This window comes from Dermacentor albipictus, chromosome 7, assembly GCF_038994185.2.
Source record: "Dermacentor albipictus isolate Rhodes 1998 colony chromosome 7, USDA_Dalb.pri_finalv2, whole genome shotgun sequence".
Taxonomy (NCBI): Eukaryota; Metazoa; Arthropoda; class Arachnida; order Ixodida; family Ixodidae; genus Dermacentor; species Dermacentor albipictus.
Genome location: NC_091827.1, coordinates 88,498,760 through 88,512,351, shown reverse-complemented (window position 1 = coordinate 88,512,351; position 13,592 = coordinate 88,498,760). Strand labels below are relative to the sequence as shown.

Sequence of the window (13,592 nt, the reverse complement as noted above, 5' to 3'; positions counted from 1 at the left end):
CGCGACCTCGTGCTTAGCAGCGCAACACCAAAGCCACTAAGAACAGCGGCGGGTTAATGGTGGCCAATGAGGATGCGCTCTTAGGTGTGTAAGGCTTCGTGAATACGAGCCTTGAAGCCTAAAGCGTGTTGGCGTGATGAGTTCGAAGTTTCTTTTTCTTCTTGCTACTTTTCGATTTTAATCAGGCATTTATGCTCGAAACCCTTGAAACTATATAGTAGCAAGTCTCAAATGCGGTTTAGAATGTCACTATGCCGCCAGTTTCGGTATCTTTTCCCATGAGGTATGTTCCCCACGCAAACGATGTAACGTAGGCTATACCTTAGCCCTAAACACAGCTTTTAATATGTAGCGGTTTATAAAGAGATCTAGCGCATAGAATCGTTTAAGGTCCTTTTTCGTTCTCAATCCTGATGAGGTGCAGCCCTTACACGGGACCAAAACTTTTGTTCGAAATTGTGCACACCCCGAATGTACCAATGCATAAGAGGTCAATGCGTAGCTCTGGCCATTCAATAGCGGGCCGCGGAAGTACGCAGCGCGCGTAAATTCGCAGATGCGCGCGCTCGGCATCGAGGCGTCGAACGCGATTGCTTCTCCGCTAGACATTTTTGCGAATTTCGGGCTGCCAAGCTGGGGCTGCGGCCCTGACACAAGTCTATACGATCTACATATAACGCGCAACTATTTCACCGTGCCAGCTGTACTAAAATATGGCGACCTCAATGAAACCCTCAGTGAAACTCTCTATATGTCGCCACAAGAAGGTGCAAAAAGTGCTCGCGCGCCAGCGGAACCTAGTGACATTTCGGCTTTGAACTATCTGCTACGTTACTAGTCGTGGCACGGCCCGATATAGAAGCACATCAGACAACCGAGCGCGCGGGAAGAAGTGTCACAACTTCGCGATGTTCTTATCCCCCCTGAAAGTAATAGATCTTAAAACGGCACTTGTTTACTAGGAAGTAATTTTTATTTGAACCCGACTAAACAGGGCGTGAGTTCCACGCGGCAGCGCAGCGTGTGGAGTGAGATCTCGATGAAACTCTGCGCTTCTGATTTTGTAACACCGACCTCTCTTGCTGTAACAACAATGTCCGTCACCGTCATCCTGATTCCACCCTTAAACATGCCCTTGAGGATGCAAACACTGAATGTCGCAAAAAAGCAGACTAGGCTATAATGTGAGAATGCGATAGATTATGTATAGCAAGCATAGGGGCCGACGACAAGGGGTCCGGCGGCAAGTCGTAAGCACGCGTTTCTAGAGAAGGCATGCCGATTCTACCATCAGCTACGGCAGGGAGAGATCCTTCCACAAAGCCAGCACAGCGTCTCGATGCTCGGCCATCTTGGAAGCCATCTTGGACTCCATGTTGGATTTCATGCGCTCCGCTTGAGCCGCGGAAAAGTGGTTTCTCCAGTCACCAACGGTCGCTTTTCGGACCAGCTTGAATAGATTTGCCTTCTCCTCGGAGCTCGCACCAGCCGCTGGTTTTTGAAGGCCCCTTGATACAAATGCCGCCGCTACTTCCGCTTTCTTTTTATCATTTGAGGAGGAAAGTACTGCTGCTTTTGCTTCTGTGTAATGCTTTCGCATGGCATTTGGAGACGTTGTCTGAAATGTGAAAAAAAGCAGAGAAAGGCGGCACAATAAAGAGAATGGCTGATGTTTTTTTTTCTATTTTCCTTTGCATAAAGAAACCTAGGCCTCTATAACGTAAAACTATTTCAACATGTTTTTATTCCAATCTCCTGATGTCAAATTTACGTAAACTTCGATGCAAGCATCGGGCGGTGACCTGCAGCGTTGCCTGAACAACGCCTGAACAACGCCTTCCTCGTTTATAGGAGGTCAGTTTTGTTTGCTTTCAAAAGGAATAAAATTGCCTGTATTGAGCGGTTTTTCTTATCTAATTGACTGACAAGAGGCGACGATTAAGCTCAAGTGGAGAGGGTTTTCATGGGGCCGAGCCAGCGCACTGAAAATATATAAAACGACGAAGAGGGTGCTGCCGGCGACTGTCGTTGGTCCGCTTTCCATTACTTAGGTTGTGGTGGCTTGTCTAAAATCACGGCGGCTTGCAAAGGGCAGTTAAAAATGCCGCTAAAACGCATTATTAGCAAAGAAGAGTTGCCAGATTGATGTCGTACACGTGCCGATAAGGCTCGATACCGTTATACGGCCACGCAAAAAGTTTTGTAATACGCAAATACAGCCACGCTCTCTGGCTCGTACGAGTAGCCAGTTCCTGAGCCACCGGCGGCAGCCATCTTCTATTCCTTTCTCAACGGGGCAGCCCCCGGCTACTGAGAAAAAAATCCTGTTTTGTTCGGCATAATAATGGATCTTTAACGCGTACACGTCACTTTGACGCAATGAGTTTTCGCGGTTTTGTGACGTCGAGTGATAGACAGGTGATGTAGGTGCAACCTGAAACCTTTTGACCAATAGCAGAGGGTTAATCGCGAAAAGGCACCGAATCAGAAATATTTTTTTGTTTGTTTGGTAGAATAATGCATAATCAGTGTGTACACGTCATATCAGATTGAGAGCCACCTCGGCTTTCGTGACGTCGCGTGACGGACAGGCGAAATGGGGGTGGTCCAAAACAATTCTTCACCAATCGCGGAGGGCTGATTGCAGAATTTCAATAGAAAAGTTTGGAATAGCTTTGCGTAACAGCGTCCTTAGGCTTGTTTAAATATTTTTGCATATTTACAGCGCTGATGATCTGACACGTACGCAATATGAAAAACACAAGGCGGGCGCTTTTTCTATGCGCCTTCATCGCGTTCCCTGTCTCTCCGTGTTCTGTACATCTGTATTCTTCCAAGTCTTGTGTCTAATTTAAAGCGATAGAAATGTGTAAGCCTAAACCTAATTTCGTCGAACTCACTCAGAATTTCGTTCGCGTGCCTATCTGGTCACGTGCGTTCAAGTGCCTTTGGCCAGCTGAGTCACCTATACAGCGGCAGCTGCGCGCGGGTTACCTTCACCCACTAAAATGCACGTACACCCGGAATGTGTAACAATGCCAAGTTAAGTTACTGGTGACTGGACCGTGGTGACGCTGAGTGACTTCATTTTTCACGAGTGAGAAAATAAGCATGAACCGTGTATTGTAGCTTTAACGCCGCCTCATAGGGATACGTCAGCACGCCCTAGGTGGTATGATGCCTTCGCGCACTGTGTGATGTCGCATAAGTTATGTCGACGCTCTTCTTGACGGCTACGACTCAGAGGAGAGATGAGTGCGCGTTGCTTCTAGAGCTGCAATCTCTCGGGGGACGGGGAGTGGGTGTAGAGGGGACGCGGGTAGCAGGCGGCGACCGAAACTGTGAGTGATCAGACAATATAGCTATAGTTTTTAGTCCGCTCAGGTGTCACGGACCACAGTTTTACAGAATACGTTTATTTTGAAATTATTTTCTTTTCATCTGTCACGCCGAGTAGCCCACCACCGTGAAAAGTTTGACGCGCCATAGTAGGAGTCATTTAGAACGGGTAGAAAGAATAAAAATGAAATACATTGTTACAGAACACGGATCTCTGCTTAGCTACTGGATACGGACGAAGACAGGACGACAAGGGCGAGTCGTCTTGTCTCCGTCCGTGCCTTTATTGCGCTGCCGCTTTTTCGTTATGTACTAACACGGCCAATGCACCACTGTAATCGAGATATGTGACTTTCAAATTTGAGAATACATTATTTTAATTTAGCATTGAACGAAGTCTGGTCTGAAGTTAAGATAAACGCGATTTTGCATAGTCCGTCAGCAAATAAATGACACGTGAAATCTGATAAGGGCAGCGCTCTTGCTCTCTACTCCCAAAGAAATTGACTTTCCCTTTCACATACAATAAGATACGACACATGTGTTTATCGTGCGTCTTGGCATAACAAGCATCACCTCCGAACGCAAGATTACTGTACTGCGTGTCAGATTGGATGATGTATGTATTTTGTAATGGAGCTCTTTAGGTGAATCAATCTTTTATACGATTGCCTAGAAGTTTCTAAGATAAACATAGATTGTATATGAACATATATGTTGTTTTTCCAGTGGTCTTTCAAAACTAATGAACGTTGATCGCACTTGATATTTTGCTTTAAACTACTAACTGTAAGTGTGTGAAATATCTGTGACCGGTTCTACAGTCTATGCGCCTGACTCGAATGTTAGATCTTACATTTGTTGCCATTAATTATTATTTTTTTTATTTCATGTGGCTGCCTCACGTATCGCTGCTAACTGAGCAAAGGCTGAAATGTTTCACTTCGCGAATCACCGTGCTTTATTCATTTAAATAATTTAATTTAACGATGCGGGAATTAGGCGACATATTGTGCTTGTTGCCAACATTTAGGATTCATAATCAATCTCCAAATCAATAAAGCCGATGCCACCTAAAGGTGCCAAGATCTCAATAAACAGAAGAATCTGTCAGTACGCTATCGTCTTTTCCCAGGAACTTGGCTTCTAAATGCTCTCCCCTATTAACAGGGTCTTGCGCAGGCGCGATCACGAGAGGGGTAGAGGTCCTCACCAGCGCATGCATTTAAAGACGGTCCCCGGATCAAAGGCTATCCTCGACTACCAAGACCGGAGCACAGCATTTGCAGGAAAGCGCTATTGTCGTAAAACCTTCCAGGGAAAATCTGGTATTGCCTCATACCTGAATAATTTCTTCCAGTGCTTCGTCATCGTTGCGCAAAGCATTCCCGTACTCTGTACCAAGGAAGTCGGCTATACGCAGGATTCCTGACCGAACGTCCGTCTTCAGTTGCTCGTAGGGCACGCAGATAACGTTGGGCCTCGACGTCTGAGGAAACCAGGCAGCTAGATGATCGAAGTAGTCACCAAAGGGCACGTCGCCCTCGATGAACTCGTCTAAAAACTTGTCGAAGCTGATTGCCGGCGCGTGTGCAAGCCTCATTCGCTGGTGGTAGTACGACACACAGCAGTCGTAGGGGTTCCGAAGCACGTAAATGTACCTGGAAGGACAACACAAATTTCATTCTACTGGTTGCGTCGCTAACGTCACTTACTCCTGAAGCGATTTTGTGGCTACGTGCGCGTCTGCACTGAATGTAACAATCTCGTGCTGAAAGCGGCCCTTTACAACGGCTCTTACAAATTTCATTCTACTGGTTGCATCGCTAACGTCACTTAATCCTGAAGCGATTTTGTGGCTACGTGCGCGTCTTCATTGAATGTAACAATCCCGTGCTGAAAGCGGCCCTTTACAACGGCTCTCCTAACACTTTATGATCCTTGTGCTTGGCACACTACATTCAAATTGGCTGCTGCACCATATAAATCCTACTCATCATTAACGCGCGCGCCCCTGGGCACACAAAATTAGCAGTCTTCCTATGCCCGCAGAACGAGCACAGCGATAGCTGCTGCGTTAAAGACCTAAGCTATGGCCTACAGGGGTTGAGTTCTTTGTTTTCACTCGCTTTCTATACAGGCACCTTCCATGCACTAGCGGGAGCCTGAAGCACCAACGTGGTTGACGAATAACACTAAAAATAGCGTCCTTGTACGGGCCTGAAGCTAGGCGTGCTAATAAATTTACTTTGCCCCTTTTTAGATTTGGGTGTTCGCATTTCAAACATGGGCAGGGGCTCAGGATAGAGGTGTCGCCTTTTTTTCTGTATGCGTCTTACAGCCCTACATGCAATGACGGGGTCGCTAGAAGAGGTCTAGCAAGTAAGCATGCTATTGTATATTTTGATTACGACAGGCGTCCTACCTAGACATAGCCTTTCGAGCCCACAAACGCTGTCGCGGCGAGAATAGACACTGCGAAGGAATTGAGTATTTCCCATGTACATGCGGCTTCTGGGCGCTGGCGCATGGGCATAAATGTGCGATTGCGAATCAGCAGGAACGCAGGCTTCCTTGAAGCCTTCGCAGCAGCGCTCTGTCATCTAGCTGCGCTTCAAAGGATGCGGCTGAACGAGACGCGAGTAGCATTCCACTGTGGCCACAGAGATCCCAGCGCCGCCAGTGAGATCTTGGAGGCCACTATTCCGCATCCTTACCTGGCCTTCTCCGAAAAGGGCGTCTTGCCAAAAGGCAGGTGCGTCTTGATCACTGCGTTGGGAGTGTCGCTTCCGGTGTAGCCAATGATCGAGCTCAGCATGCACTGCACCGCGCTTTCCGCCGGGCTCTCGCGCCCCTGGTGCAGCACTCGCCTGGCCAAGAAGTGCACCCACGTGGTGCCGGACTTTGGGTAGGCGGCCACGTACACCTCGTCATCGCCAGGCTCGTAGCGCAGCGCGGCGCGTAAGACTGATTCGTCGTAGAAGCCGGAGATGGGAATGCCCTCCACCACCTGAATCTGTGTGCTAGCCGGCGCCGTTGCACTGGCATTGCCGTTGGTCTCCATGCTCGTGGGGCCTGAATCAGAAGCGTTGAGCACACTTGGGCGTTGAATTTCGGTCAGCAACACCGGCAATACGGCCGTTAGAAGATCCGCTAAATTATCACAGAAAATGTGAGTACTCGTGAAGTGGGATATGGTTACCGGGCACTTCGTAGAACGCCTGAACTACCCAAAACTGCACACTGAGAAATTTGTCGCCGGTATGAGATTGTGGGTTCGGCTCCCGCGGGCGATAGGTTATCTTATCGTCCACTTTCATTATACTTTTCTTAATTATTTGCTGCATTCTAATTTAAACCACAGCTATTCCCACTGTGCGTTCCTTGGCTGCATTGTCTGTTGACTTTATGCGGTCATTATATATAGATATGTCATATCTATATATAATATATAATAATATATAATAATAATAATATATATTATAATATATAATATATATAACATATTATAATAATAATAATATAATAATATATTATATATGTATTATAATATAGAAGCCAACAAACACTGACACCAAGGACAACATCGGGGAAATTACTCGTGCGTAATAAATTAAATAAAAAACAATAAATTTATGGAAAATGAAAGAGGATGAAAGACTAACCGGCCGCAGGTGGCGAACGACACCACAAGCTTCGCATTTCGCGTGCGATGTTCTACCAATTGAGCTACCGCGGCGCCGTTTCCCCATCCACTTTCTTGGGTATTTATGTTTCCTAGTAAAACCCTGGAAGTATTAGCCAGCGCTACCACTCCCAGGCCTTGGCGGCGGATGTGGAACATCCTTCCTGCCGCAGGCGTCATGAGAACGTGATCTTTTTGGGGTGAACGCAACCGTTCAATAAACCAGTGACTAATACTCCCGGGGTTAATAAGATTTCCGCCGGTTTTTCGGCGCTAAGGGCGCCGTCTGTATGGGTGTTGTGTCCACCACCTCTCCCGAGGCATTGGACACCCGTTTCTGTGAGCGGTTTGTTTGATGAGAGGGTACCTTCTCAAGGGACGAGACCCTTGAGGCCACCAGCCCATAGGTTGATGGCTCTCTTTCTGGGATGGCGGAGGTGCGCTAGCCGCCGTTGTCGAGGGGGCCGATGGCGTCACCGCTGGCTCACGATGCGTGGCTCACGAGCCGCCGGGGGCCGTTGTGACGCCGCCCCCTCACGCGACACTTCAGCGGCAAAGCTAATCTTCGGCAGCTTAGATACCCGCCTTCGTGCCTCCTTGAATTATATATTCTCTTTACCTTAATTGTTGTCTTTCTCCTTCTTCCATGAAAGGTAGGACCGCGAGTACGCGGCACGCTCACCATCACAATTCATAAAATGTGGAGCATTCTCGCAAACCCGCACAGATGTTCATGGGCACATTTTCCACAAGTCAGTCGGCCTTGGCAGTTCTGAGAACTGTGGCCAAACCTCTGGAATTTGAAGGAGCAGTGGGGATTCGGAATATAACGCCCGACTCGGATCTTTACATAGCCTGTCTCGACAATCTCGGGAAGCCCGCTTGAGCCGAATGTTAGAATTAGATGCTTGGTTTGAATCTCTTTACCATCATGCCTCATCTTAATTCTTTCACATTTATTACATTGTGATCACTCTATCTCACCAAACGTTCGCTCTCCGTAAGCTCCATCATATCATCAGAAATGAGACCACGAATGGTATTCGTTGTACGGTGGGTGACAGGGGACACTCACTAGTATGTCCACGAAACACACACGAACAGGTACATGGGATAGTGTACCCTTTCCATTTCTGTGTTGCAATTTTGCACCGCAGTTCACTGAAGACCGTTTTGCCGTCGAGATGACTCATCGATGTTACGTATTTTGTTACTTTTACCACCTGTGCTTAGCTGTTTTAAGTTTTTCTCACATGTTCATTTTTCTTCAATTGCCTCCCTCCCCCCTGCATTATTTGCCTTGTGGTGCTGCAGGCACTTGTATAAATAACAAAAATAAAATAAAACCTTTTCATTTTGCTTTGAATCGCGGAGTTCAGAAAGATATCGCTGCTTGACAACTCGGAGAATTTGTAACCGAGACCAAAAACATCATTCAGTGTTTTCACAACGAGAAAACGTGAAGTCACTTTCACTACATTTTGTTTTTTTCTGAGAATGGATTACATGAAATCATCGAAAGTTGTCACTATTTCGGCCAGTGGCACTTTGCAAGTTTTCGAAATACGTCTCGGAGGAGTAATTAGGTGGCGATGAGTCTTTGCATACAATATCGGCTTATTCACCCTTAAAACGTTCCGCAGCAAGATTTTTAGAAAACCCCAAAACTTTATAAGGTAAGCGAAGAATTGTTTTTGTTCTTACCTCAGAAGCCAGTAACTGTCAAACTTAGCGGTGATGACAGCGATGCTGGCAGCATCGCAGTTTTGTTTTGGTACACGTAGCTTTCTTTTTTTTTTGTCTGGGCACGGCTGACAGAAAGGCGTTATCGTATGCGAGATCTTTTCGGAACTGTGCTATCGCTTCAAACACGCGTATTCGCGATTAGCTCATGGGCTCGGTTTGCTTGTTTGTTCAGGAGCAGACTACCGCTTCTCGATGAATGACAAGGCTGAACGCGTCAAGCACTCACCATGGTGTCAAAAATGCTTTAAATAAAGAACTCGATGAAAAGTACGGCACGATCACACACCTGAAAACAGAGCGGTAACAGCGGAGCACACGAATACACTAATTGATAACGGCGTCACGATAGTTTTTTTTATGGCGCTGATAAAGCACTGGCGTTCGCGTGGCTAAAATAATTTTAAAAACTCATGTAATTAATTAACTATTCAAAAAAGCACTTAATGTTGCCAAAGTTTATCATTGTGTCGATTGGGGCAATTACATGTTTACAGAGTCTTACGTAACTTCAACTTTCTGGGCACTAGAGTACTCCCTGCAGCTGCCAATGGAGATCGCCGAAGTCCAAATAGTGGCACTCTCATTACGTAAGGAAACTCCAATTAGCCAAATACTATATTGCAAGGAGCAATGCTGCCCGAGCAGACGTTACAGAATAATGGTAGTACCTTATATTGATTCTATCGTACACAGCTTCAAAAAAAGATAAAAGATGCACATTGCAAGTGCTAATTTTTTTCTGCCCAGGAAAGTTCTTGAGCATGTGCACAAACATTGCCGACCACTGTTCGATAATCGTAGTATGGAACGCAAAGATCGGAGCAAAATCACGCGGAAGATTACTGAAGCCGCCGAGATTGTGCGCTTCGGCTGCATGGGCATGAACGTTGAGCACATCGGCAAAGCTGTTCTTGAGCAGGTATGATAAACGCCTCCGCGCTTCCTTGAAAGAAATATTTTCCTTTACTTTGTTACTCTTTCCTTTTCGTTTTTCCAGGATGCGTACGACTGCGAGTATGTGGCGCGCTCCCTATCACATTTCACAGAGTGGAGAAAGTTTTCACAAGATTCACACGTGTGCTCATGAGCAATGCATTTGGCACAAGTTTGGCGACCTCGAGAAAGCGTTTGATTCAGTCGAAACCTCAGCAGTCATGGAGGCATTATGGAATCAGGGTGTAGACGAGCCGTATGTAAAAATATTGAACGATATCAATAGCGGCTCCACAGCGACCATAGTCCTCCATAAAGAAAGCAACAAAATCCCAATAAAGAAAGGCTTCAGGCAGGGAGATACGATCTCTACAATGCTTTTCACAGCGTGTTTACAGGAGGTATTCAGAGACCTGTATTGGGAAGAATTGGGGATAAAAGTTAATGGAGAATACCTTAGTAACTTGCGATTCGCTGATATTGCCTCGCTTAGTAACTAACGGGACCAATTGCAATGCATGCTCACTGACCTGGTGCGGCAAAGCAGAAGGGTGGGTCTAAAAATTAATCGGCAGAAAACTAAAGTAATGTTTAACAGTCTCGGAAGAGAACAGCAATTTACAACAGGTAGCGAGGCACTGGAAGTGGTAAGGGAATACATCTACTTAGGGCAGGTAGTGACGACGGATCCGGGTCATGAGACGGAAATAATCTGAAGAATAAGAATGGGCTGGGGTGCGTTTGGCAGACATTCTCGGATCATGAACAGCAGGTTGCCATTATCCCTCAAGTGAAAAGTGTATAAAAGCTGTGTCTGACCAGTACTCACGTACGGGGCAGAAACCTGGAGGCTTACGAAAAGGGTTCTTCTTAAATTGAGGACGACTCAACGAGCTATGGAACAAAGAATGATAGGTGTAACGTTAAGGGATAAGAAAAGAGCAGATTGGGTGAGGGAACAAACGCGAGTTAATGATAACTTAGTTGAAATCGAGAAAAAGAAATGGGCATGGGCAGGACATGTAATGAGTAGGGAAGATAACCGATGGTCATTAAGAGTTACGGACTGGATTCCAAGGGAAGGGAAGCGTAGCAGGGGGCGGCAGAAAGTTAGGTGGGCGGATGAGATTAAGAAGTTTGCAGGGACGACATGGCCACAATTAGTACATGACCGGGATTGTTGGAGAAGTAAGGGAGAGGCCTTTGCCCTGCAGTGGGCGTAACCAGGCTGATGATGATGATGATGGCGACCTCGGCAGCTGTGTGAACTGAGGCCGAAACGCTGGTATTTGTAACATCGGATGGAATTTGGTACGTATCATTTGATACGAAGCTTGATGGACCCGGCCTCGATGGATTCGGGCAGAACACTTGAGCCAAAAGTATCAGGTGCCTGGCCTGGATTTCCTTGCTATCATGCCTCATCTTAATTCGTTTAACGTTGATAACATTCTGCTAACTGACGCCCTTTAGGAGTTCAGCTTCAGTCAGCTCCAACAGATCACCTGAGAAAACGCTACGGCTTGTATTCATAGTACGGTGCGGTGTTACTGTAACTTGGGAATCCCTAAATGACACTACATTGGGCAGCTTTTCACACTGTTTCTGGTTGCACAGCTCCAAGAGTAGATCACCGCTTGCCATTTTGGATGCTTTATAACTTGCGCCAAATATTTCGTTAAGAGACTGAAACAAAGAATGGTGAGATTTTTCTCAGTGGTTAGTCTGGTTTTTTAGTGAATGGCATGGAAACAGGGCAAAGATGCTTTTTTGCAACCAAAAAAAAATCGAAGACCTCATCGGTGCGCCTCCTCTTCAGGGAGCGATCAGGTAGTCAGGGAAGTGAATAGCCATAAGTGCGTATTTTTCCGCACTAACGCCAGCCACCCACCGTGAAGCCCTACAAGGGGACGCTGTAGCACCTGTGAAACAGGCCCTGACACCGCAAGCTATACATTACCACTATAGCGGAATATGACATGACCTAGGTTGGCTTCTCACACAAGGTTAGCTCTCCCTGCCTAGAAAATTGGAAGTCATGCAGAAGAGTGGAGAATACAGGAAATATTAAAAGTGAGAGAGAAAGGCGAAGATTGGAGAGGGGCAGGCACGTACCCAGGATTTTTTTTCGGGGGGGGGGCCCACTACCTCCATCATCATCATCATCATTATCATCATCAAGTTTTATGTCCACTGCAGGATGAAGGCCTCTCCCTGCATTGCGATCTCCAATTACCCCTGTCCTGCGCCAACCGATTCCAACTAGCGCCCGCGAATTTCCTAATTTCATCAGTCCGTCTAGTCTTTTGTCGTCCTCGATTGCCTTTTCCTTCTCTTGGTAACCATTCTGTAATCCTAATGGTCCAACGGCTTGCTCTCAAGTCTCTGCCCCATATGTCAGTACTGGCAAAATGCACTGATTGCACACCTTATTTTGCAATAATGATGGTAAGCTTCCAGTCAGGAGCTGGCAATGTCTGCCGTATGCGATCCAACCTATTTTTATTCTTCTGTGAATTTCCTTCTCATGATCAGGGTTGCCTGTGATTAATTGACCTAGGTAAACGTGCTCCTTCACAGTCTCTAGTGGCCGACTGGCGATCCTGATCTCTTGTTCCTTTGTTGTTGTTGTAGCCTGTGGCACGTGTGGCCCCTACCCACGATGGGGGATTGGCCAAGAAATGGGTGGATTATTCCAAAATAATATAGAGCATAAATTTCCTAATATATATGCGAATATCATTGAATAGGGTTGAATTACCGGCTAAAATAAAATCAGGAAGGTGCTGTTGAATGAGGAATAATTAATTTAAAAGTAATAAAAAAATAGAATTTAGCAGGGCATTCGTTTAGATTCTGTAAGGAATGTTTGGACAGCGAATCATGCATCCCTGTGGCTGAATCCCTAAGTGGACGCCCCGAACGAAAGAATTGCAGGTTCTTTCAACTCCAGGCCAATTCTTCGAAAAGGTATCTCCAACTATCTTTTTCTTTACGCAGCAAAGCGGCGGCAAGATAGAAAAAAGTGCTGTATCGTCTCCTCCTCCTCACAAAAAGAACAGAGGGGAGAGGGAACCAAACCCGACCTGTGTAAATAGAAATTTATGGAGGGAATGCGGCGGCGTAATTTGGTGAGGCAGACCTCAAGCATCTTTGTGTAACAAGATTCGCTATGCTATGGAAATGCCAGGTGTTTATACTCTGGAGAAGCTGTCAAATGTGGTTTCTGTCAAATAGGAGTTTCTGTATCCTGTTCACTACTGTTTCTAAGTGAGGTATCGTGACTCCTCTTGGTACTGTATACAGGTCAGCTTAGAATTTTTCCGCTGCTTTTACTATATCTTCGAGATTGCTGATGATTCCCCTTTTTATCTTTTAGTGCATACATCATGGTTTGTCCTATTCCAGGTTTCCTTTTTACTGATTTCAGGCTGCGTTCATTTTTTACGGCTTCTTCAGTGTTTCTCATGTTATAGTTTCGAATATCAGTTATTTTCGCCTTGTAGATCAGTTTTGACAGTTCCGCGAATTGCGTAACGCTGTGCGGCCGCCAGTCCCATACAACCGCGTAGAGCGCAGGACTCTGCGATTCTAGACGTACTGCGCTCACCGCGAAAAGTTAGAAAAACACCCACATAAGCACAGCAGAGAAGTGGCTACGTGAGGCGGTTCGACCGATAACTGTAGAAGCGTCATTCAAAACAAGTAATTGTTCTCCACTTACGGCGGCGTTTTCTCTACTTCCTTTTTCAATAAAAAGATGTTGATCCATAAATAGTCTCATAAACAACGCTTAACTTTTTTATTATTCGCTTTGCTTGCAGTTTGGTTGTTGCCTTGGCTCTCTCCCTTAGTATATCGCTTAATTTCTCAACTCCTTGCGATTTTT

The 13,592-nt window shown here is 46.0% G+C and overlaps 1 protein-coding gene across 1 annotated transcript in view; it reads right to left on the bottom strand.

The window, feature by feature from the left end:
• Positions 1-481: 481 nt before the first annotated feature.
• LOC139048051 (sulfotransferase 1C2-like) overlaps positions 482-13,592 on the bottom strand; it is a 212,818-nt gene continuing 199,707 nt past the window's right edge. The window contains exons 4-6 of the mRNA XM_070522432.1: positions 6,057-6,414; positions 4,682-5,000; positions 482-1,618 (exon numbers count right to left, since the gene is read on the bottom strand). Coding sequence (XP_070378533.1) covers positions 1,295-1,618; positions 4,682-5,000; positions 6,057-6,414 — 1,001 coding nt within the window. The 3' untranslated portion in view covers positions 482-1,294. The remainder of the gene's footprint in view (positions 1,619-4,681; positions 5,001-6,056; positions 6,415-13,592) is intronic.